This window comes from Hyperolius riggenbachi, chromosome 11, assembly GCF_040937935.1.
Source record: "Hyperolius riggenbachi isolate aHypRig1 chromosome 11, aHypRig1.pri, whole genome shotgun sequence".
Classification (NCBI taxonomy): Eukaryota; Metazoa; Chordata; class Amphibia; order Anura; family Hyperoliidae; genus Hyperolius; species Hyperolius riggenbachi.
The window spans coordinates 116,091,390-116,114,955 of NC_090656.1; the positions used below are offsets into that span (position 1 = coordinate 116,091,390).

The 23,566-nt window shown below is 46.9% G+C and overlaps 1 protein-coding gene across 1 annotated transcript in view; it reads left to right on the forward strand.

Moving 5' to 3' along the window:
• The first annotated feature begins 2,672 nt into the window (after nucleotides 1-2,672).
• Nucleotides 2,673-23,566, forward strand: part of LOC137537853 (mucin-2-like) — a 508,651-nt gene continuing 487,757 nt past the window's right edge. The window contains exons 1-3 of the mRNA XM_068259804.1: nucleotides 2,673-2,729; nucleotides 17,546-17,636; nucleotides 23,339-23,454. Coding sequence (XP_068115905.1) covers nucleotides 23,365-23,454 — 90 coding nt within the window. The 5' untranslated portion in view covers nucleotides 2,673-2,729; nucleotides 17,546-17,636; nucleotides 23,339-23,364. The remainder of the gene's footprint in view (nucleotides 2,730-17,545; nucleotides 17,637-23,338; nucleotides 23,455-23,566) is intronic.

The following is a 23,566-nucleotide window of genomic DNA, read 5'->3' on the forward strand; positions in this document are numbered from 1 at the left end:
TGCTCCTGGCCCCACCCCCTTTGTGAACCGAATCATTCATTTTGATGATTAGACTCACAAAAGAGATTCGGATCAAAGATCTGAATCGTTCATGATCCGGACAACACTACTGTGCAAGAGGAAGATGATGGCCGTCAGTCAGAACCCTGCCAAACTATACTCAAACCTTCAGACTTTACTATATACCAGTCAGGGCATTTCAACATGAGCTTAGTTGGTTCAGGTCACAGGTCATCTGGCGGAGGTGAAGGAGGATGTCTGCGATATCTTCTTTACTAATGCCTAAACTTCACTAATACAAAGTCTGTTTTTCTTTTCTGAATGAAAGTTAGTGCCTGTTTCCACTAGGGTGATGTCCATTCCTGAATTCGACGCAGCACTCATGCTGATGTGAATTCACATGATTCCCTATGGAAATTTGGATACAATGTGCAAAAATAGGCAACAGGCACTACTTTACCCCCACATGCGATTTGGAAGCAGCCAATAGATTTTATCCTAATTCGCATCCTGTGGGGAAACTTTTAGGTACAAAAGTGAGTTTCTCATCAGTCGGCACCTAGCCGAACTATAGCACAACCAGGCCGATCCGCAGGAACAGTGTCATAGCAATAGAAGATGCAGAGGTTGCAACTGCACCAGGGCCCTCACTCAATCACAGTATTAGCTCTATATTAGGCTGACCAGGCGTCCTCTTTTGCCCGGACAGGTCCACTTTTTCTGACCTGTCCGGGCCGTCAGGGCGGGGTTTTGAAATGTCTGGGTAGGTAGTGAAGAGAGCCGTTTAGGAGCTGAACAGGAGCCGGCTCTTTGGAGTGAGTCGCTCCACCAGCTGCTCTATGAGTACTCCATGCGCCCCCTCCTACTCTTGTTTATTGGCATAGCAGGAGGCAGGAGCGTCTGTGTTGCCTTAGAAACAAGGCTCTCTTCCTGTTTCCTGTGGCCACGCTGTGAAACACGCTCTGTCCCTTTCCTTCTCCCCTCCAGCCAGCCAGTCTGCTCCAGCGTGCAGGGACACTTCACCCTCCCCAAAGCTGCTTAGCACAGCGTGGTGTGACATCCAGCCAATTGGTCCCTGGTGAGCTGTCTCTCATTGCGCTCTGCCTTTACTCCTTTCTCTGCACAGACTCTCGCACACTGCTCATCAGACATCACCTCTCCCCCAGCAGTCCCCCTACCCCCCCTCCCTCCTTTCATGCTGCTGCCTTAACCCTTGGAGCTCTGTTTTCTTACCATGCTACACTTAATTTGCAACATCAGGGTTTTTCTCTTGTGTTTTTAAAAGGTGGTCACTCACTTAGGTTTACACTTTTCTTACTATCTCCTGCAGTTTATTTGGCATATTAATATTTAGTATTTATAAAGCACCAACATCTTCCAACCACAGCGCTGTACACAGTATATTGTCTTGTCATTTAGCTGTCCCTCGGTGGATCTCACAATCTAATCCCCACCATAGGCATATGTCTCGTGTAATGTATATATCATAGTCTAGGGCAATTTTGGGGGAAGCCAATTAACTTATCTGTGTTTTTGGGATGTGGAGGAAACCGGAGTGCCTGAAGGAAACCCACACAGACATGGGGAGAACATACAACCTACATGCAAATAGTGCCCTGGCTGTGATTGGAACCAGGGACCCAGCACTGGAAGGCGAGAGTGCTATCCACTACACCACCATGTAGAAAAAGGGGGTGTGGTCTGTGTTAATGGCCAGAGTTTAGGGCGCCAGAGCTTATGTGCCTATAGGCTCCTGAGCTGTAAACCCGGCCCTGAGGATGGCTCAGGACGGCTGATTCATTGAACGGCTCGCAATCCAGCTCATGATCAGTAGCTCATGACTCAGAACCGAGGGCCCACAGCATCTCCGGCATGCAGATCACGCATCAGACGTGACACAGATGGCACACACAGGCAGGAGTAAAGTAATGCAGGGCAACAAGTAACAGCAAGCGGCAAGAGAACGACAGGTAGACAGGACAAGGCAGAGCACCGAGCAAGCAACAAGCGGGCGGCAAGCAGAGCGGAACACCAAGGCAGAGCACCAAGCGGGTGGCAAGTGGCAGCCGGGGCGCCCTTCCGAAACGTCTCACAGGTACGGCTCACGCACACGCCAGCACTCCCACACTCCTGTGAACCTGCGACCTCCAAGCACACTGCTAAGGTCTTGTATATTTGGCCCCACCCATGACCACGCCCACATGCTGTTGTGATTGTCCTCTTTTTTGGAAATCAAAATATGGTCACCCTACTCTATATTGGTCCTGTGCTGGTAATGATCACTTCTAAATATGCTAGGAGTAGTGGTCATCATTACCATCCATTTGCTCCTCTCATACTGTGGCTAACCATGTTAAGTTATTGGTATGTCTAGATTGCTTGGGGGCCCCGTGTAAAACTTGAACTGGGGCCCAAAGCTCTTTACCCACGCCACTGAGCAGGAGGGAGCAAGGGTGGGAGAACGCAGAGCTGTTTTTTCAGCACAACTCTTCAGCAGCATATATAGTTGTTGCAGCTCCCTGACTTCCTGCTTCCTACATCCGTGCAGTGTCAGAGCCCACAGTTTGAATGCAGGCTGTCCCGCCCCTCTAATGAGTTACCTGCTATTAACTCTTTGCGTGCACTCAGTAGCTTAGCAAGACGTTAGGCTTGCAGCTGCAGTGGAGAGTTTGACAGGCTGCTGCTTCAGTTTCCAGGAGTTGAGGTTGGGGACAGGACAGAAGGAGCAGGTCTGTGTGTAATATTCGTGCAGGAGCTGCAGACAGGACAGGCATGTCTCAGTGAGTTCTGCAGAGTGACAGACTCAGTCTGTGAGTCACTGGGCTCAGCATGGTGCTAGCCTGCTGCATGCATCCCACACATTTGAACATATTTCTTGTCATTGTTCTTTTGTAGATGGATATTACAGATTTATTTAAATCACAGCAGTACTGAAGGGGTGAGGGAAGGACATATTCATCAGCACTAATCTAAGCAAAAATAATATACTGTACAGCCTTTATAAATTGTATCTGTAGAGAGGAGAAGAAATTTAAAGTGACAAATACCTATTTGATATGTAATGTCCCCAGACTTTCTGCTCCCTTATCATACGCTGCCGGCGCTCCCATTGAGGCAAAGGGGGCATTTGACCTAGGGCCCCGACCTCTGAAGAGGCCCTGCTGCCTGCTCCCTTTGGCCCTTGCTAACAAGCAGCAGCAGCAATTACCTCCTCCAGCGGACGACACAGTCCGGGCACTCTTGCCATGTTGTCCTCCACCTCCTCTATGCCGCCACTTATCTGGGGCTTCTATGAGCCCCCTGTAGCTATTATGTCCTACGCCGTCCTCCTCCGATGCGCCGTTCCCTGGCCCCCGTCTAGCGCAGCACGCAGTTCAACTGCGGCTGAGCAGCCGTGCTCGCTCCCGCCCGCGTCATCAGAAGCTTACTGCGCAGGCGCAGTACAAGAAACCTTTGTACTGCATCTGTGCAGTAAGCTTCCGATGACATGAACGGCAGCGCACATTATTTGGCTATGACACAGACAAATAATGCCCGGTGCCAGCAGCGGCGTGGGACATAACAGCTACAAGGGGCTGATAGAAGCTCCAGGTAAGTGGCGGTTTTTATCCACATGAAGCCCCTACAGACCCCCTGTAACCCGGCCCTGTCTGCCTCCCCTCAATGCTGCTGTTGTAGGCCCTGTTTTTTTCTCTGATTCTAGTTGGAGCGAGGAGGTGCATTCAATGCCCACACTCTTGGATAACACTCCAGAAGGGCTGTGTAGAGCTGACGCAACTGAGTGACTGACCACACAGTCGTGTTGGCACAAAGAAGGTGTGTGGAGTGGATAGGGCATGCGCCCAACAGCTCCCACTGGGGCTAAGAAGGGGAGCTATAGTGTCAGCATGAAGGGGAGACCAGGAATATTAAAGGGAACCTAAACTGAGAAGGATGTGGATTTTTCCTTTTAAAATAATACCAGCTGCCTGACCCTTTTGCTGATCCTGTGTCTCTGTGACTTTTAGCCACAGCCCCTCAACAAGCATGCGGATCAGGTGCTCTGACTGAAGTCAGACTGGATTATCTGCATGCTGGTTTCAGGTGTGTGATTCATCCACTACTGCAGCTAAAGAGATCAGCAGGACTGACAAGTAACTGGTATTGTTTAAAATGAAACATCCATATCCCTCTCGGTTAAGGTTCCCTTTAAAGTCAAAGTAGTTAAACTGGGTGCCAACCAGTGGCATAACTATACTTAATAAGGCCCCCCTGCAAAAATGATAGAATGGAGGCCCCCTTGAGGGTATGTGATTGGGAGATGGAGAATGGTAGTAGAGCATATTCTGCTGTGAAGCAGTGTCGGGAAGCCGGAAAAAAATTACAGATGCTCCTGCTACTTGCTACTCTGCATAGCGGGAGGAGGTGACAGGGACAGTTTTTGTGAGCAAACGGGGAAGTTGTTTTGCTAATTGGCTGCACTTGCAGTTGGGGAGAGGGAGGAGTAGAGCCTCCAGAGTCTCTGGGCCCCCCTGCGATGGCAGGGGTGATTGCTACGCCCGTGGTATCAACAGCGCTATATGAAAACAAGTGGGCGGCACGGTGTCGTAGTGGTCAGCACTCATGCCTTGCAGCACTGGGTACCAGGTTCAAATTCCAGCACTGTCTGCACGGAGTTTGTTCTCCCTGTTCTGGTTTCCTCCTACATTCCAAAAAAACATACAGATAAGTTCATTGACTTGCCCTTAAATTGACCCTAAACTACAATACATACCCTACGATACATACATAGACATATGACTAAGGTAGGGTTTTGACTGTGAGCCTCTCTGAGGGACATTGAAAGAACAACTGTAGCGAGAGAGATGTGTAGGCTGCCATATTTATTTCCTTTTAACTAATACCAGTTGTCTGTCAGCCCTGCTGATATACTTAGCTGCAGTAGTGATTGAATAACACTAGAAACAAACCTGCAGCTAATCTTGTCATATCTGACAATAATGTCAGAAATACCTGATCTGCATGCTTGTTCAGGGTATATGACTAAAAGTAATAGAGGCAGAGGATTGCTTAAAAGGAGATAAATATGGCAGCGTCCATATACCTCTCGATCAGTTGTCCTTTAGCTGTTTCCAGACTGCCTAACGCAGGAGAGCGGCTCTGTGTCCCTCCAGTGTCGGACTGGGAGTTGGAAAAACTGAAGACATCCACCTGCTGGCCAAGCAGCAATAACCCTGTGTTATCACTCCCAATAGAAACCTGCGGCAAGTCTTTGCTGTGAGCAGCAACGCCTTGTTACTGCTGTTTGGCCAGCAAGTGGATTTCCTCAGCTTTACCACCTCCCAGTCCTACACTGTGTCCCTCTGTGTGCGTCATCTCATGAGGAACGAGATTTGATGTGCGCTCGCAAGAGCTCCCGTCACTGTACACAGCGGGCCCCAGCGATTAGCCTGCCAGCTGCTGATCAGCACTGGCAGGCTGTTTTTTTTTAGTATTTAAATAGGAATGTATTTACGGTATATAGCGCTGCCACCTTACGCAGCGCTGTAAATGGTATAGTCTTGTCACTTAATTGTCCTTTGGAGGGGCTCACGCTCTAATCCCTACCATAGGCATATGTCTATGTATGTATAATGTAGTATATGTATCATAGTGTAGGGCCAATTTGAGGGGGGGGGGAATTTAAAAAAAAACTTTTTTTTACAAAAATGTCTTTATTAATAAAAAAAAAAACTAAAAAATTGCAGCAGCAATCAAATCAAAACCAAAAGAAAGCTCTATTTGTGAGAGAAAAGGAGGTAATATTAATTTGGGCGTTAAGTTGTATGACCGAGCAATAAACCGTTAAAGTTGTGAAGTGCCAAATTGTAAAAAATGGCCTGGTCACTAGGGGGGTATAAACCTCTGGCGCTCAATAAGGGCTGGTTCACACGGACGTTTTGCTGGCATTAAACATAGCGTTTTAAAAGTAACGTTTTTAGGGATCTACCTCTGTCCCATGTAAGTGAATGGGGGAGTTTAATACAAGCTTTTGCAGGCTTTCGTGAAAGCCTGGCAGTTGATCCCAGCGTCTGGTCTCATCTCAAAAGCTACATGCAGCTTCTAGAAGGCGTTTGAAAGCCAACGAAAGCCCAAAAAAGACAAAGAAAGCCCATAAAAGCCCAGCCTTTCCATATACTTCCTGCAAAAGCCCACAAAATGCAACGCTCTCCTGAAAGCCATTAAAAGCCTTCAAAAGCTTAGCTGTTAAACGTTGTCATTCTTGAAAAAAAACCCCCACAGAATGTTAACGAGACGCTGAGCAGAAGCTCAGCAGAAGCCCGCGTGAACCTGCCCTAAGTGACATGACAATATACTCTGTGCAGGGCTGCAGAAGATGTCGGCATCCAATAAATATCAAGATTAGGCTGCCGAGGCCCATTAATTAGCATAAGGGAGGGAGGTGTTTTTTTTCTTTTACCAGCGAATGCAGTTGTTTTATCAGTAGAGATTGCTGGGGTGATAGGTTAGTGTTATGGATAAGTAGAGCTAGGGTTAGTGTGAGAATAGTATTAGTAGTCATTCTCAGTGAATATTGTGTTGGTGTTGATTGGTTAGGGTTAGGCTTGGGGGAGGGGGAGGTTAGACATGCGTAGAGTGATGGCTCGCGTTAGAACAGATTGAGTGCTCATTCATGCTATGTGTGAGCACATAGTCAGAATCATTTATTTTGCTAAGTACAACGTGAGTTGTGCCCAGAATTGGTTTTGGCACAACAGGGTCGGTGGTGGTACAGTACAGAAATTGAACAGCATACAGTAGGTACACAGTAGATACATATAGCGCATACATATATACAGTGGATACATACAGTAGGTACAATGCCTAATACAGACAGAGTAAAGCATAGGTAAAGAACTCGTAAAGGAATGGGCCCAAGAGAAGGACCAGGGGACATCCGCTGCCGTCTAAGGCACTCAAAACACTTCTATAGCAATACTTTGAATCAGATGCCCTTGGTCTATCTTGGGGAAGAGAGATAAAGATAAAGAAAGAGAGGGTGTAGAAAAGTGAGGTGAGTCCCCTGGGGTTGTGACTTGATCTGTCCGGTTAGTGTCCCAAACTTCTGGCTTCCAACAGCAATGAGACCATGGCTGCTGGTCTGGCGTCGTCTTTGTCCCTGTGTAGCTGCTTTGTGCCGGTGTACAGCTGCTAAGGGAGGCTGACAACCTTACGTGCAGTGGAGGGATGATAGAAGCTGGAGCGAGCTGCCTCCACATAGCCGGAGGATAAAGGGCAGAGGGGGCAGCTGGTGGGTGGATGAGCGTGGCTAGAAACATTAAATGAGTATTGGTATGCACACCATCAAAATAGCAAGTGTATGTATAACACAAGAGGGTGCTCAGTCAATAAACCAGACCTAACACTAGGTCTTACGAAATCCTATATACAAAAAATAACTGGCACACCACGCAGTTGAAATGCTTAGCTTGTAGTTGTATTGTAAACACAAAGGAAAGATGCATATAAAGTACATACAATGGGCTCTGAGCAACAGAGAGTGGCCGAAACTGTAACACAATGCACTAGCGAAAATACACAATGGGGGCATATACAGCAAAAGGGATCAGAAGAACAATCAAATGCATACGAGCTATCTGCTGCCTGAATTAACAAATGACAGTGTAAATTTTCGCAAAATGCTTTTTCAAATGGTAAGGATGGACTCCTTGGGGACTCCATCTTTACCCTTTGAAAAAGCATTTTGCGAAACAGCGCTGTCAGGGTAATTTATATTGCTTTCTGTACAATCTCTGCTTTTTCCTATAACGCTGCCAGGTGCTTCTCATTTTGTCTGCCTGGTGTGCCAGTTATTTTTTGTATATTGGATGAGCGTGGCTGCCATGATGGATGGATGGGCAGGCAGCTGGAGCTGTGACCCTGGCTGGGATGTACAGGGGCCGGGGGAGAGAGGCCACGGGGACAATCTGGTGGTGATGGAGGAGCATGCTGCGTTACTGGATGGGCAGACAGCAATGGCCGTGGCTAAAGTGCATGCAACCAGCCAGAAAGCGCCCCCTTGCCCCTGTCATTCAGGGCAACTGATTGGGCGACAGACATACCTCCCCCGGTGGATCAGCAGACCAGCCACATCGGCAGCGCCAGCATCCCACTGCTCTTTAAACTCCCCAGCTGGAGCAGCGCGCGGTCCTCGGGAACAGCGGCATCACTAGGCTCTTCTGAACTCCCCGGTGGTGGCCCCTGATCTTCCCTGCAGCAGCGATGTCAAGCGGGAGTGCTGGGCAGCAGGGACCGGATTCCCCCAGAGCAGCTGGGTCCGACGTCACATCTCCAAGCTGCAAGATGTCCCCGAGCAGCAGCGGAGAATAAGGCAGCGGTGGAGGCGAAAACTCAGAATGGCTGGTGCCGGCAGAAATGATGGCAGACCCGGCACTATGTGGATTATCAGCTGAGCCGGCCACGTGGTGAGCCTCCTATTCTGCAGAGCACGTGGGTCCCGTCCGCCGATGTCCGAATCAGCTGGACCCGATGGTTGGTGCAGAAAAGACCGGCATGCCCGTGAGCCCCACATCTCATCCTGGTGGCAGAGGGGCTCAGAAGTAAGTAAAGGTGGGAGATTACTTAGAAAAAAAGAGAAAAAGCCGGAGCCCTGTGGCCGTGGCATCCGAATCCGGCGCCATCTTGGTTGATTGGTTGATTATAATCAACTATAATTACCATGATGCACATGGTAATATGAAAGTCTATAGAGTTCGCTGACACCTGCATTGTAGTGCGCTGCAACGCGCATTGGAAACGCATCCATGAAATTCCAGGCGTTGTGCAGTGTGAATGAACCCTTAGGCACTGACATTAGTGGAATATCAGTGATTTTACCTATGTTCCCTTAGCAGTTTTCTCCGGTGCAGTGCCCTTTGTAAAAGTATACCATTAAGGGGCCATACAGATTCAGGGGACTTTAAGGATTGTGGAGGTATAAAAAAAGTTTCAAAATTTTCTCACCTCATGTTTATGTTAAAGCACACCTGAACTGAAAATAAATGTACGAGGTGGCCATACCTGCAGATTCTTTAGTGCCCCCATATTCTCTGTGGTCCCTCAGCTTCATTGGCCTCCACTTTGACTTTGTGCTTTGCTCCCCCTACTCATTTGAAGGGCATCGTTGGACAAACCCCAACCCATGTTCTTAAAGAGACTCTGTAAAAAAAATGTCATTCGTGGGAGCGATTTACATCCGAACCACATGTTTCCTCGACACCTGCGGCACCACAGAGGGGGGAGGAGGAGGAAGAAGAGGAGTCGTGTGTGGAAGGAGAGGAGTCAGACTCGGATGACGATTATGAGGAAGGTGTTTCTGTGGAGGAGGAAGAGGCGGCGGCGGCGGCAGAAGAACAACCGCAGCAGCCATCACAGGGGGCTTCTGCTGCTCTACGTTCCCGTGGTATTGTTCGTGGCTGGGGGGAGGAAGAGGAGTTGCGTGACGTCACTGTGGAAGAGCAAGAGGAGATGGAGAGTACGTCTGGATCCGACTTTGTGCAGTTGGCCTCTTTTATGTTGTCCAGCCTGTTGAGGGACCCCCGTATCAAAAAACTCAAGGGGAATGACCTGTACTGGGTGGCCACGCTACTAGACCCTCGGTACAGGCACAAAGTGGCATACCTGTTACCAACTCAACACAAGGCGGAAAGGATGCAGCACTTGCAGAACAAGCTGTCAATGATGCTTTACAATGCATTTAAGGGTGATGTGACAGTACAACGCAATAAAGGTACCACTGGCAATAATCCTCCTCCTCCCCAGTCCACGCAGGCAAGGACAGGACGCTCCAGCGATCTCGGGGTGATGTCGGACATGCGGACATTCTTTAGTCCAACGCCTCGCAGTAGCCCTTCGGGATCCACCCTCCACCAACGCCTGGACCGGCAGGTAGCCGACTACCTGGCCTTAAGTGTGGATGTACACACTGCGACTGCGAGCAGTGAGGATGAACCCTTGCTCTACTGGTTGCGCATGCTTGACCTGTGGCCAGAGCTGTCCCAATTTGCCATCCAACTTCTCTCTTGCCCTGCCGCAAGCGTCCTGTCAGAAAGGACCTTCAGTGCAGCTGGAGGCATTGTCACTGAGAAGAAAAGTCGCCTAAGTCATGACAGTGTTCAGTACCTGACCTTTATCAAAATGAATGAGGCATAGATCCCTGAGGGCTATTGCACGACCGAAGACTAAGTCAGTCCCCACACACAGCATCTCTGCCTGCAGGCCGCTTGACTGCCTTCTCCGCCACCACCACCAGGGTCCAGGACTCTAAGCGGATTCCAGAATTTTTAAGGCCACTGCTAGCAGCAGCCGCTATACTAATTTTTCTGGGGCGTGCACATGCCTGCCTAATTTTTGTGGCTGAACTGCAGGCGACTGCAACAAAAAAACAAAAGGCATGTACATGTGCCCATCCCCCTTCATGATCATTACCTTGCCGCGGTGAAGGGGCTTGCGTATCACAATGAAGCAATGACCGCCGGCTATATGAGTGTCTCGGGTGGGGGTGGCACACCAAAGATAATAAGGTCATTGTTTCATTGTGGTCAGACCAAATTTGATCAGCTGGACAGTCACTGTTCTGTCATTCAGCTACATCAGCCGGGCGACCATATGGGCTGAAAAGCCACCATCACCTGCACTCTCGTCATGGTGCGCACCAGTCCAGCACGGCCGTCACTACACAAACGGCTGTTTGCAGTCACTGCATACCTTTCACTGCATCTGTGACTGCACATTATACCTGGCAGTCAGTGCATAACTTGCACTTGAATGGATGGCAGACTTGCCCTCCATAACGGATTCCTGTTAAAGGATTTAAAGTTGATTCATTACAATTAGGGCCTCAAAAGGTCCTCCTGAGTCCTGTATTGTTATTTTTGGTCACTACCTCGGGGCGGGCATCCCTGCCTGCTGCCCTCCTTGCCTGGATGTGTGGTGGGAGCCGTTTGTTAGGCTCCAACTCCGGACCGGAATCACACCAGGAAGGGTTCCCCCGCCATTAGCCATGGTCAGTGGTCACAATGGCAGACTTGACCTCCATAACAGATTCTCGCCGGATACCAACCTGGTGAATCGCAGTGAAGGCACCATCAGACTTGCCCTCCATAACGGATTCTCGTTAAAGGATTTAAAGTGATTCATTACAATTAGGGCCTCAAAAGGTCCTCCTGAGTCCTGTATTGTTATTTTTGGTCACTACCTCGGGGCGAGCGTGCATGCCTGCCTGCTGCCCTCCTTGCCTGGATGTGTGGTGGTAGGGTAGCCGTTGATCAGGCTCCAACTCCGGAACGCAATACAACCATCTACAGTTTCAAACAATTAAAAAATACAACCATCTACAGTTTCAAACAATTTAAAAAAATGGCAAAAAACTTGCCCTCCGTAAAACATTCTTGGCAAATGCTTTCGACTTGGTTTTTCTTCCGCTGGTGTCAAGGGTCCATCTGACCACAGATGCCTCGTCTGCAAAGCACGGTCAGGGCAGCTACAGCATGGGTCTCAGCAGGCTCCCACTTCGGGCCAGAATCCAACCTTCATTCCCCGCCCATTACCCGTGGACGTGGTGACAACAATGGCAGACTTGCCCTCCATAACGGATTCCCGTTAAAGGATTTAAAGTTGATTCATTACAATTAGGTCCTCAAAAGTCCTCCTGAGTCCTGTATTGTTATTTTTGGTCACTACCTCGGGGCGGGCGTGCATACCTGCCTGCTGCCCTCCTTGGGTGTGTAGTGGTAGCCGTTGCTCAGGCTCCACACCGGATTCCATCCCTCATTCCCCGGGGTCACAAATGGCAGACTTGCCCGCCTCCATATGATTCTCGAGAAAGGAATGTGGTGTTATCTTTGCCCGCCATAACTGGTTCTCGTTAAAGGATTTAAAGTACATTCATTTTTAAATACAGCAAGCCCTCGATAGTCCTCCTATATTGTTATTTTTGGTCACTACCTCGGGGCGGGCGTGCATGCCTGCCTGTTGCCCTCCTTGGATGTGTAGTGGTATCCGTTGCTCAGGCTCCACACCGGATTCAAACCCCTCATTCCCCGGCCATTACCCGGGGTCACAATGCCAGACTTGCCCGCCTCCATAGGATTCTCATTGTAGTGGTACTGAACAAGTACACAGCAAGTAGAAAATGTAATTTAAAAACAAAACGTAAGCTTTTTAACAATGCCATGGAAAGTTGAGAAGGCAGTCACACATTACCTGACATCACTGAGTGAGGAAGAGCAATCTCGCCATGTTGCGCAGTAGTCCAGCATGGCCGTCACTACACAAACAGCTGGTAACTTCCACAGTTCCACAGTTTGGTGCGTCAGTGTGAAGCAGTACTCCAATTACACTACCTGATTGATGTATACACATGCAAAATGTTTTAAAGCACGTTAGGCCTGCAATTTAGCATTCAATGTGATTTCTGCCTTCAAAACGCTGTTTTGCGTCTGATTCCAAATTTTTCCCCGGGACTTTTGGTGTCTATCTCACACCGCCATGCCCCCCTCCAGGTGTTAGACCCCTTTGAAACATATTTTCCATCACTTTTGTGGCCAGCATAATTTTTTCTATTATTCAAAGTTCGCCTCCCCATTGAAGTCTATTGCGTTTCGCGAACTTTTTCACGAACCGAACCTTCCGCGGAAGTTCGCGAACCCGGAAAACCTAAAATCGGAGGTTCGGCCCATCACTATACAGAACTTGTTTTCTGCAGTGTCACCCTAACAATCAAGCATAATCATTACAGACGACATAGATTGTGAGTGTCTACGCAGGTTCAGGCTGGCCATACATGTATCATTTCTTTTTTTCTGGCTGATTTAATCACTTTAGTCAATTCTGGCAACAAACTATTGTCCAAACATATCCGATTTTGGCATATCAATTGTAATTGACCTTTGTATGACGTCAATTTTCCAATTCAGAAACCTGTTGCAGAATGTTTTGATAGTAATTCTGATCATGTTTCAGGAGCGGCAGTAAAAGACCAATGGTCCATGCAAAGAATCAATGTGCTGTATGTGGGAGAATTTGATCCCTCTTATCAGATTCAGATCAAAGAGGGATTGAGAGATTTGTCGTTTCTCTTAAACTGAACCTCCGGACTAAAAATCGTCTCGGCAGCACTGAAAAGGCTTGGTGTTTCTTTAACAGTTTCACAGCATCAGAACTTTGTTTCTCTTATACAAGCCTCATTTTTAGCTGCACAGAAGAAAACTGCCTGTGCTTTTTTCCCCTGATGCTGTGCAAAGCATGATGGGATTTCTAATTTTGTTGTTCTCGTTCTGCTGTTTTGGTGCAATTTTATTTTATTTTATTTTTTTTACATTTTGAATTTGGCATTTGAAGCCTAACGTGTGCAGCTGGGAGGGATAATCAGGACACAGGACAGTTGGAACTGTGTCTCCTGCTCCTTGTCACCTCCTTTCAACCAAAAAGATGGCTGCCCCATGACAAAGATGGCAGCCCCCATGAATCACAAACATTTGCCTGTTCTTTTAAAACAGGGTGGGTAAGAGATTATATTACCTATCTATTTTAATTAACACAACTAATGTAACTTGATGACGGTATGTTTGTTTAGGCTGAAGTTCCCCTTTAAGCTAAGCCAATATACACACAGTAGATGTGCCCAAAAGGATCATATGTGATTCGGTAAAATGAAAATTTAGTGCAAGTACAGCACTACCTGATTGGTATATGCGCTGTGGAATACTGAAACGGTTGATAACATGTACACAGTGCAGAAGTTGGTAGGCAGGAGTGGTAGCGGCGATGGTAGGGGCATGCCTCAGTGAGTCTAGGCAGTCTGTTACTCACTGTGCACTGAGTGGTGCTTTCAAGCCAGCCAGATGTAGATTGCAGATGTGGTCTCCTAACCTGTGCGTATCATGGCCTCGTAGGCCCTTGCATGTGGAGCGGCCTCCTATCAATCCCGGCCCCGTGGAGCAGTCTCCTATCAATTCTGGCCCTTGCTGGCGTTGTGGGGCGTTCTCCTAGCAATTCTGGCCCTTGCTGGCCCTGCGAGGTGGTCTCCTATCAGTCCTGGCTCTTGCTGGCCCTGTGGAGCGGTCTCTTATCAGTCCTGGCCCTTGCTGGCCCTGTGGAGCAGTCTCCTATCAGTACTGGCCCTTGCTGGCTCTGTGGGGTAGTATCCTATCAGTACTGGCCCCGTGGAGCGGTCTCCTATCAGTCCTGGCCCTGTGGAGCGGTCTCCTATCAGTCCTGGCCCTTGCTGGCCCCGTGGGGCGGTCTCCTATGAGTCCTGGCTCTTACTGGCCCTGTGGAGCGGTCTCCTATCAGACCTGGCCCTTGCTGGCCCTGTGGAGCGGTCTCCTATCAGTCCTGGCCCTTGCTGGCCATGTGGAGTGGTCTCCTGTCAGTCCTGGCTCTTGCTGTCCCCGTGGGATGGTCTCCTATCTGTCATGGGCTCGGCTCTAGCAGTCACTTTAAGGTGGTCATGCTCTGTTTGTCCTGGACTTTGCAGTCCTTGTGGGGTGGTCACCCTTAGTTGCTCCTGATCCTTGTAGTCCCTGTGAGGTGGTGGTCTCTGTTAATACTGGGCATCCTCTGAGGGGTCTCTCTCTCTCTCTCTCTCTCTCGCTCTCTCTCTCACCATATGGATTTTTGCACAAATTGGTCATAAAATGTGATCTGATCTTCATCTAAGTCACCACAATAGACAATCACAGTTTGCTTAACCACTTCACAACTGAGGGGCTTTACCCCTTGAGCACTAGAGCAATTTTCACCTTTCAGCGCTCCTTCCATTCATTCGTCTTAAACTTTATCATTACTTATCACAATGAAATGAACTAAATCTTGTTTTTTTCGCCACCAATTAGGCATTCTTTAGGTGGGACATTATGCCAAGAATTATTTTATTCTAAATGGGAATTCTTTAATGGGAAAATAGGAAAAAATGTGGGAAAAAAATGTAGTATTTTTCAGTTTTCGGCCTTTATAGTTTTTAAACCATGCATGCTACTGTAATTAAAACCCATGAAATTTATTTGCCCATTTGTCCCGGTTATAAAACCGTTTAAATTATGTCCCTATCACAATGTTTGGCGCCAATATTTTATTTGGAAATAAAGGTGCATTTTTTTCAGTTTTGCGTCCATCCCTAATTACAAGCCCATAGTTTATAAAGTAACAGTGTTATACCCTCTTGACATAAATATTTAAAAAGTTCAGTCCCTAAGTTAACAATTTATGTATTGTTTTTAATTGTAATTTTTTTTAATTAGAAAAAAAAATTGGGGAATGTGGGAGGTAATGAGTTAATTTTTAGTGTATAACTAATGTATTTGTATATGAAAAATGCTTTAGGGTGTAGTTTTTACTATTTGGCCACAAGATGGCCACAGTAACTTTTTGTTTAAAGGGAAGGTTCAGGGACAGTTAAAAAAAAAAAATCCAAATCCACTTACCTGGGCTTCCTCCAGCCCGTGGCAGGCAGGAGGTGCCCTCGGCGCCGCTCCGCAGGCTTCCGGTGGCCGACCCGACCTGGCCAGGCTGGCGGCCAGGTCGGGCCTCTTCTGCGCTCCATTGTGCGTTCCACGCCGGCATGCTGACGTCATCGGACGTCCTCCAGGCTGTACTGCGCAGGCTCAGTAGTTCTGCCAAAGGCACCTCCTGCCTGCCACGGGCTGGAGGGAGCCCCAGGTAAGTGGATTTGGATTTTTATTTTTTTTTAACTGTCCCTGAACCTTCCCTTTAAGCGTCCTGCAAGCGTCCGGAAGGACGCTTTCAGGAAGTGTTATGAGGCTGGGAAACGTTTTTTTTTTTTTCACAATGATCGTGCTGCTTCTTGTAGAAGCAGCTGATCATTGCGGGGGCTTGGATCAACGAACGGGAATAGTTTTTCCCGTTCATTGATCTCCGGGCGAGCGGGCGGCGGCCTGCACGAGCGGACGAGCGAGCGGGAGCACGGACAGCGGCGGGAGCGGCGGGAGGTGCGGATTTCTCCGTCCCTGGTGTTAACAGGGTGGAAAAAGGGAAGGAGGAATCCGCACCGCTGGGGGTAAAGTGGTTAAACTAATAACACACAAATAATTATATGTTTCCATGTTTTTATTGAACACACCAAGTACACATTCAAAGTGCAGGTGGGAAAAGTATGTGAACCCTTGGATTTAATAAATGGTTGAACTTACTTTGGCAGCAGTTGTAGAAGTCTTGTGATTTGTTAGATGTAACCTAAGCCTTGCTTCCATGTTCTTTTACAGAGAAGAGGCTTTCTCCGGGCAACCCTTCCAAACAAGCCATGCGTCATTCTTTTTCTAAATGTAGTGTCAAAAACGTTAACATTTAGCATGCGAACTAGGGTCTGTAGAGTCAGAAATGTCGCTATTGGGATTTCCCAATTTTTCTGACCATTGTACTTCTGACCTGGGAATACATTTGCTGGAAGGTCCATTCTTCAGAATTTTGAAAACTGTCTTTAATGTTTTCTACTTCTGATTCTGAAATGTTTTTTTTCTTTTTTGATGGTTGTAAGTTTGTTTGGAAATGGCCTTATAAACCTTCCCAGATTCAATTTTATGTGGACTTTGCTTGATGAGTGTTTACATACCAAAGATTTCATAGCAGAGAAGTGAACTACAGCAAAGTCCCTGTTCCCAGGAACTCAGGCAACCTGAAGTCTCAACTTACTGGCATGCCTGAGGGGGATAACAGGGACAGTGCTTTGGGGGATTTGCAGGGCATTGCAGGGTAGAAAATACTTACCAAGCCTCCATGTGCCATCTTCTACCCTTCCCATAGCTCCCCTCGGCTTTGCGGCATTCACAGTACTGGTACACAGAGGACACCGGAAAACCCCGGGAGCAACAGGAGGGTTAGAAGACGATTAGTGGAGGCTTGTAAGTATTTTCTGGGGTGGGGATTGGGGGTTGTGCTTTTTTGGCTGGTTGCTCAAGCAACTGACAAGCACACACATCTGGCATCAGGCAATCCCCGCCCAGCTGCTGGGACTTTGCTGTAATTGAGAAACTTCTGAACAGGACAACCCTTGAGGGCCCGTTTCCACTTGTGCGGTGGGAATCGCCGCGGTAAAAATTCACATGCGGATGCAAATTTCGCATGCGGTTATATGTGAATTTTCATGCAAATTCGCATACGATTTCACATGGATGACGATGTATGCGAATTTAACCATGGCAGTTCCTGTGTGCTTTTCCATTGATTCCATGCGAAATCATATGCGAATTTGCATGGAAATTCGCATAGCAACACCACATGCGAATTCCCTATTAAATATATTGTATGCGATTCGCATAGCGGTATGCAAATTCGGATGGCTCTGCCGTGCAAATTTTTTTCTGCACAGAAAAACGCAAAGGAATCCTGACAAGTGGAAACAGTCCCATCCACTTGTATTGGCTATGCGAATTGCATAGCCAATACAAGTGGATGCGGCAAACGCATGCGAATTCGCGATAGTGGAAACGGGCCCTGATAGATTAGAAATGCATGTTTTGTTTTAACATTTTTTCTTAATATGTATGTATTTTTTTTTTCAATGAATTAGGTAATCATACCTGACAAATATAAAAATCACACATGCGGCCTTTGTGGTGATGCAAATGGGGTCCCGCTTCAGAATGAAGGTGTATCAGCAGGTAAGTACTTGTTCATGTCACTAGGCTGAGAAACAGTAATTCAATCTCATCTACGGTATTCTCACTACGGTAAATATGTCCCAAGTGCTACAGTGTAATGTGTGAGCCATCCAAACATTTTAGGGAATTTTCATAATATGAACATTTTGTTATGCGATTAATTAGCATTAGCATTGCATATCAGTGTGTGTCCTAACTCATGCCTCACTGCCACTATAACGCTACTCTGTAAACAAACTGCTTGCTTAGGAGGAGCCTCCAAATTCAGCAAAATTCCGATTTATGAGATTTTGATTGGAAATCAGATTTCTGAAGACATCAGTTTTCTGCGACGGAAATTGGTCTTCAGAAATCTTAGTGCAAAAATCGGAATTCCATTGTCTCTGTTAATACTGGGCATCATCTGAGGGGTCTCTCTCTTTATTTATATATATATATATATATATATATATATATATATATATATATATATATATATATATATATATACAGTAGCAATAAAAAGTATGTGAACTCTTATGAAAGATATGGATTTTTGCACAAATTGGTCATAAAATGTGATCTGATCTTCATCCACGTTACTGAGACTCAGACTCTTTAGGTCAATCACAAGACTTGGAAGTATTGGGCCAGAGAAACGGTTTAGTATTGCAATAATATTAAATCAGCAGAATACCGAGTAACAAGACTCAACGTTTTTAGGCCAATCACAAGACTCAAATGTATTGGGCCAATCACTGAATCAGTATTGTACAGTGGAAACCAGAACTGCAGAGGAAAAAATAAAAGACAAAATCGCAGACGGAATTCACATGGATAAGTGTTTCCCAACCCTGTCCTCAAATACCACCAACAATACATGTTTTGCAGGAAATCACAAACAATTACAGGTGAGGTAATTATTAGTGATTCAGCAGTGCTGATTAACTAAATCTGTGGCTTTCCACAAACCATGCACTGATGGTGGGCCTTAAGGACAGGGTTGGGAAACCGTGCACTAAAGGACTTCGGCCCCTCAAATTCCTGCTGAACTGAGACCCATCAAAAAATAATGAAACCGATGGTGGGCTACATGACCTGCTCCTGAGTGTGATGGTGCTTGTCATCGAGTTCTCCAAGAATCCTAACTTACTACTCCCTAGGGGAGATTTATCAAAGCATTACCAACAGGTTTTTCTTCTTAATCTGTTCTAACCAGCAGGGAGAACAGTTCTGCATAATAAGAACCTTCTTAAATCCTAGGTAATATTGGCAATTTAGCATGAATTTCTAGAGCTGCACTACAGTTAAGAAAAGTGCAAATCCATCCCTAAACTGGCGCAGATTAAGAAGTGTTTAACCTCCTTGCCGTTCTAAAAAATCCGGCAAGGATGCAGCGCCGCACTTTAAAATTTTTTTTTTTTTTAAATCATGTAGCGAGCCCAGGGCTCGCTACATGATAGCCACTGAGCGGCAGCATCCCCCCACCCACTCCGATCGCTTTCGGCGATCAGAGTATGCAGGCGAGATGACGTCACCGACGTCATAGACGTCGTAACGTCAGAGGGAATCCCGATCCGCCCCCTAGCGCTGCCTGGCACTGATTGGCCAGGCTGCGCAGGGGTCTGGGGCGGGGGGGGGGGGGCGGCGCGGCGGGTAGCGTCGAATCGGCGGCGAGCGGCGGCGATCGCGTACTACACGAAGCTAGCAAAGTGCTAGCTGCGTGTAGAAAAAAAAATTATGCAAATCGGCCCAGCGGGGCCTGAGAAATCCTCCTGCGCAGGTTACCCCGAACTGAGTTCGGGATAACCGGCAAGGAGGTTAATAGCAGTTCTACAGATGTAGAACTGCAGGCTAGACATGATTGCAGAGTGCGGTCTAAACATGATTTGTGATGTGCTCCTCCCCCCTGCTGAATTCCTCCTCTGAACCTGCTGCTATCAATACAGCAGGTGTTTTGGTTACCTCAGCAACAGCAATTTCCCTCACACACTGCACTGTCTGAGAGACCTTCCTAGCGCCTCCTATTTTACAACAGCTTTAGAAGGAATCTGCACTATCTAATGATTTCTTAAGCTGCCTGAGACAGTTCTGCATGGATTTCTAAAAACCTACCAATGTTTTGTCTCAGACACTCCTGATAAATTTGGCCCCCTATTCCTCAAAGTATTCCAGTCGAATCCCAAACCCAGGAAGTAACCTCTAAGATGCACCGCATGATTTAGAACTGTGCAGGTGCAGTTCTTAACCACGCAAGCATAGCAAAAGCAGGCACTCATTCACTGTGCAGGCGCAGCTCTAAACTTGCACCTGTGCAGTTCATAGTAGCTCTGCACTGCCCGGAGCAAGTTTCAGACGGCTGTAGCGGTAAGAGGACTGGGGATGGGGGGGTCTGGGGGAGGACCTCGAGGGCAACAAGCAGCACCAGCACACTCTGGAATAGGTTGTGCACTCCGTGGTGGGAGTGCACAAAGCCAAGATATTGTCATCCATACTCTGACAGAAATAAGAGTCTCCAAACAGGGTGTACATTTCAACAGAGTGTGTGTGGAACAGACCAAACAATGGAATTATTTCATTATTATTATTTTTAGTATTTATATAATGTCAACATCTTCAGCAACACTTAGCAGAGTATATAGTCTTGTCATGTAACTGTCCCTCAGAGGGGCTCACAATCTAATCCCTACCATAGGCACATGTCTATGTATGTATCGCAGTCTAGGGCCAATATTAGTGGGAAGCCAATTAACTTATCTGTATGTTTTTGGGATGTGGAGGGAAACCAGAGTGCCCGGAGAAAACCCACACAGACACGGGGAGAACTTACAAACTCTTTGCTCTTCTATCCTAATCTAGAAGAGAGAAGGGCATTAGGCAACCAACCAACAACAAAATGTAAACAATATTTGATTTTCAGGTAGCTGCATATTGTCACTCACAACACTGCTCTGTGAGTGAAGCTGTTGAGTTTCCAGCCACTCAACTCTCATCATTCTTTAAAGCATAAAAAAGTCTGACATCACTGTAATAAATTTAGCAGCTCTTTGTTACTATTGTCAGAATGTCAGGATGTTTGGACTAGGTAACCGTGTAAATACTGGGGAAATCTTGACGTAGTTATTTATTTATTTTTACTTGAAAATTTTATTTGATTTAATACATCTGTACAAAATCATGACCAAAAACCATGACATTAGTATATACCCAAAGTAAACGACAGTTCACATCAGAGCGAAGATTGATGACAAGGTCTTAACAATATCCATAGCAGCAATAGCAACTGCTATGGGGCCCTGGATAGAGGGGACCCAGATGGTACTTGATTTCAATTGACGACTACATTTCAAAACAAAATATAAAATAGTTAATGAAACAGAATGCAAAACTAATTTTTCTACCCTTAGGCTGCTTTCTCACCAGGACGTTGCGTTTAGGGGACGTTATAGGCTGGATAGTGTAAAGAGGCTGGATAGTGTAATGGTTAAGGGCTCTGCCTGTTCAGTAAGCCAGCACCTATTCAGTAGGAGACCTTAGGCAAGTCTCCCTAACACTGCTACTGCCTATAGTGTGCCCTTGTGGCTTCAGCTCTGGCGCTTTGAGTACGCCAGGAGAAAAGCGCTATATAAGTGTTTGTCTTTTTTGTTTTTATAGGTCGCATAACGTGCCCCTAACGCAACGCTTGGTGGTGGTGTAGGAGGACGCTACCAAGAGCCGCGTTAAAAGCAGCTCTTGGTACGCCTGTTCTGTCGGATACGTTTCGGAGACCACGTGAGTGAAGCTCTCCGCATTACGTGGTCCCTCCAGCCAATCAGCGGCCGCTCCAGGCAGTAAACGCTGCAAGAGCAATGAATAATAAGTAGCCATGTGCCTGGCTACGTAGCGGACTCTCCCCGCCTCCTCTCCGCCCATAAAATAAAATAAAAAAACACCCATACTGAGCATGTGCAAACAGTCTAACGCGGCTTAAGCCGCTAGAATGGACAGTATGCTGCACTTCAAAAAAACGTGCAGCGTTACTGTGTAACACAATGTGGGCATTGTGAACAGCCTATTGATTTTTAATTGCTGTGCGGTGGGCTGCGTTACAGGCTGCACTAATGTGCGCCTGCAACATCCCACTGTGAAAGCAGCCGTACAGTACGGCTCAAATCGGTGGAATTGGAAAGGAGGGTATAAGTATATAGGGGCATTCCATTACTAAAAAAAGTTTACCTGAGTGGCGAATACACATTTAGGTCAAACTATTTGTCTGTCCTGCAGTTCATTAATGCAACCTCCCCTATCCACCCCCAGCTGTGCATAGGTGAGGTCGCCTGCAAAACATGCACCCTTGGGACGTCACGAGGACAGGTTTAAGAAACACTGGTCTAAGTTAAAGCTATGTGTGTAATTCTGAATTACCAGTGTTTCCCCCCCCCCCCTCATCTGTGTCACAAGTTGTAATTTGATCCCTTAGCTGTGTCAGCTGACTGCCACAGCAGATAGGCTAATTTGAAAGCACAAGATGTTAACAGTATGTCTGCTTCAATGAAAGGAGGAAGTAGATACACTGCAGATTCATTGCAGGATTTGTGTCAGCTGTAACGAAGAAATGTTTTTCTTTAAAGGTTATTATACTGTTGCTTATCTTTTAGAGCAGAGAGGAAGCTCTGAGTTCAGGTCCACTTTAAAGTGGACCTGAAGATATGTGAAAAAAAAGTCACTTACCTGGGACTTCTCCCAGCCCCCTGCAGCCGTCCTGTCCTCGCTCCATACTGGAACGATCCTCTGGTTCCCCACCTTGGCTTACTTTTTGTTTCTCTGGTCGCCCTCCACTGCACCTACGCAGCACTGGCCACGAGCGTTCTCGTTTGCGCTCCCGTCGCCGGGAGCGTCCTGCGCAGTTGCAGTAGAGATTTTCTCGTACTGAGCCTGTGCAGGATGATCCCGGCAAAGGAAACGCGAATGAGTGGCCATCGACTTGTAAGTCAGCTGTAAAGAAACAGAGCCGTGGCGGTGGACCGGAGGATCTTTGAGTACCCGCTGCAGGAGGCTGGGAGAAGCCTGATGTAAGTGAATATTTTTTTTTTTTTTTTTTGTATTTTTGAAGCAAAAGCAAATTTTAAAGATTTATTTCAAATATGGTGCATTGGCCAGATTTCTATCACTAAAGGTTCAAAGTAACAGCTTATATTGTGATTCTGGAGTTGGCATATCGATGTCTAAGGGCACATTTCCACTTGAGTGGAAACCGCCGCGAATCCGCAGAGTTTCCCCGCAGGCGAATAGTGCGGGGAAACTCTGCCATAGGGTGCAATGGTAACGGCGACCGAATCGCTACCGCTAGCGATTTGGACGGCTTTTCCATCCGAATCGGCGCGGGAGGCTGCTGATGGGATTCGTCTGCTTTCCACGCAGACCCGGAAGAGCCGGCTCGCGTCTCGCAGACGCGCGCCACTCTAGTGGAAACGTGCCCTTAAACACTTCAGGTTCCAGGACATCAATGTATCATCCAGGAATGAAAGCTGCCATTGCACATCCCTTTGTGTGCACACGGCCAGTGCTGGTGCATGAGCGCTCACCTGTTTACAAGTGAAGGATGGCTTCCTGCTAAACCAAATTGTCTGCAATTATTCAGTGAGATGGAAAAAAAAAAGTAAGAGTGAAGGATAGGGTTACAGTTATTGCACCAAAGTTGAAAATTTGTAAGTGGTAACAATCTTTAATGATCTCAATTACAGACAATGCGCAAACCATTGATGATTTCATGGACCAAAATTTAGCAGACATTCCAGGAGAAGTATGTGTACACTCTATAGAAATAAATGTGACTTCACCTGGCTGTGGGAAAATACAGGTATGTTAACTGAAAATAACTTTTGGTTAGACTTGCCAGCGAAATTGGTTTTATCAGCAAACTACAATTGGAGTTTATAGTGCACCATCCACTTAAAGGGAAACTGAAGTAA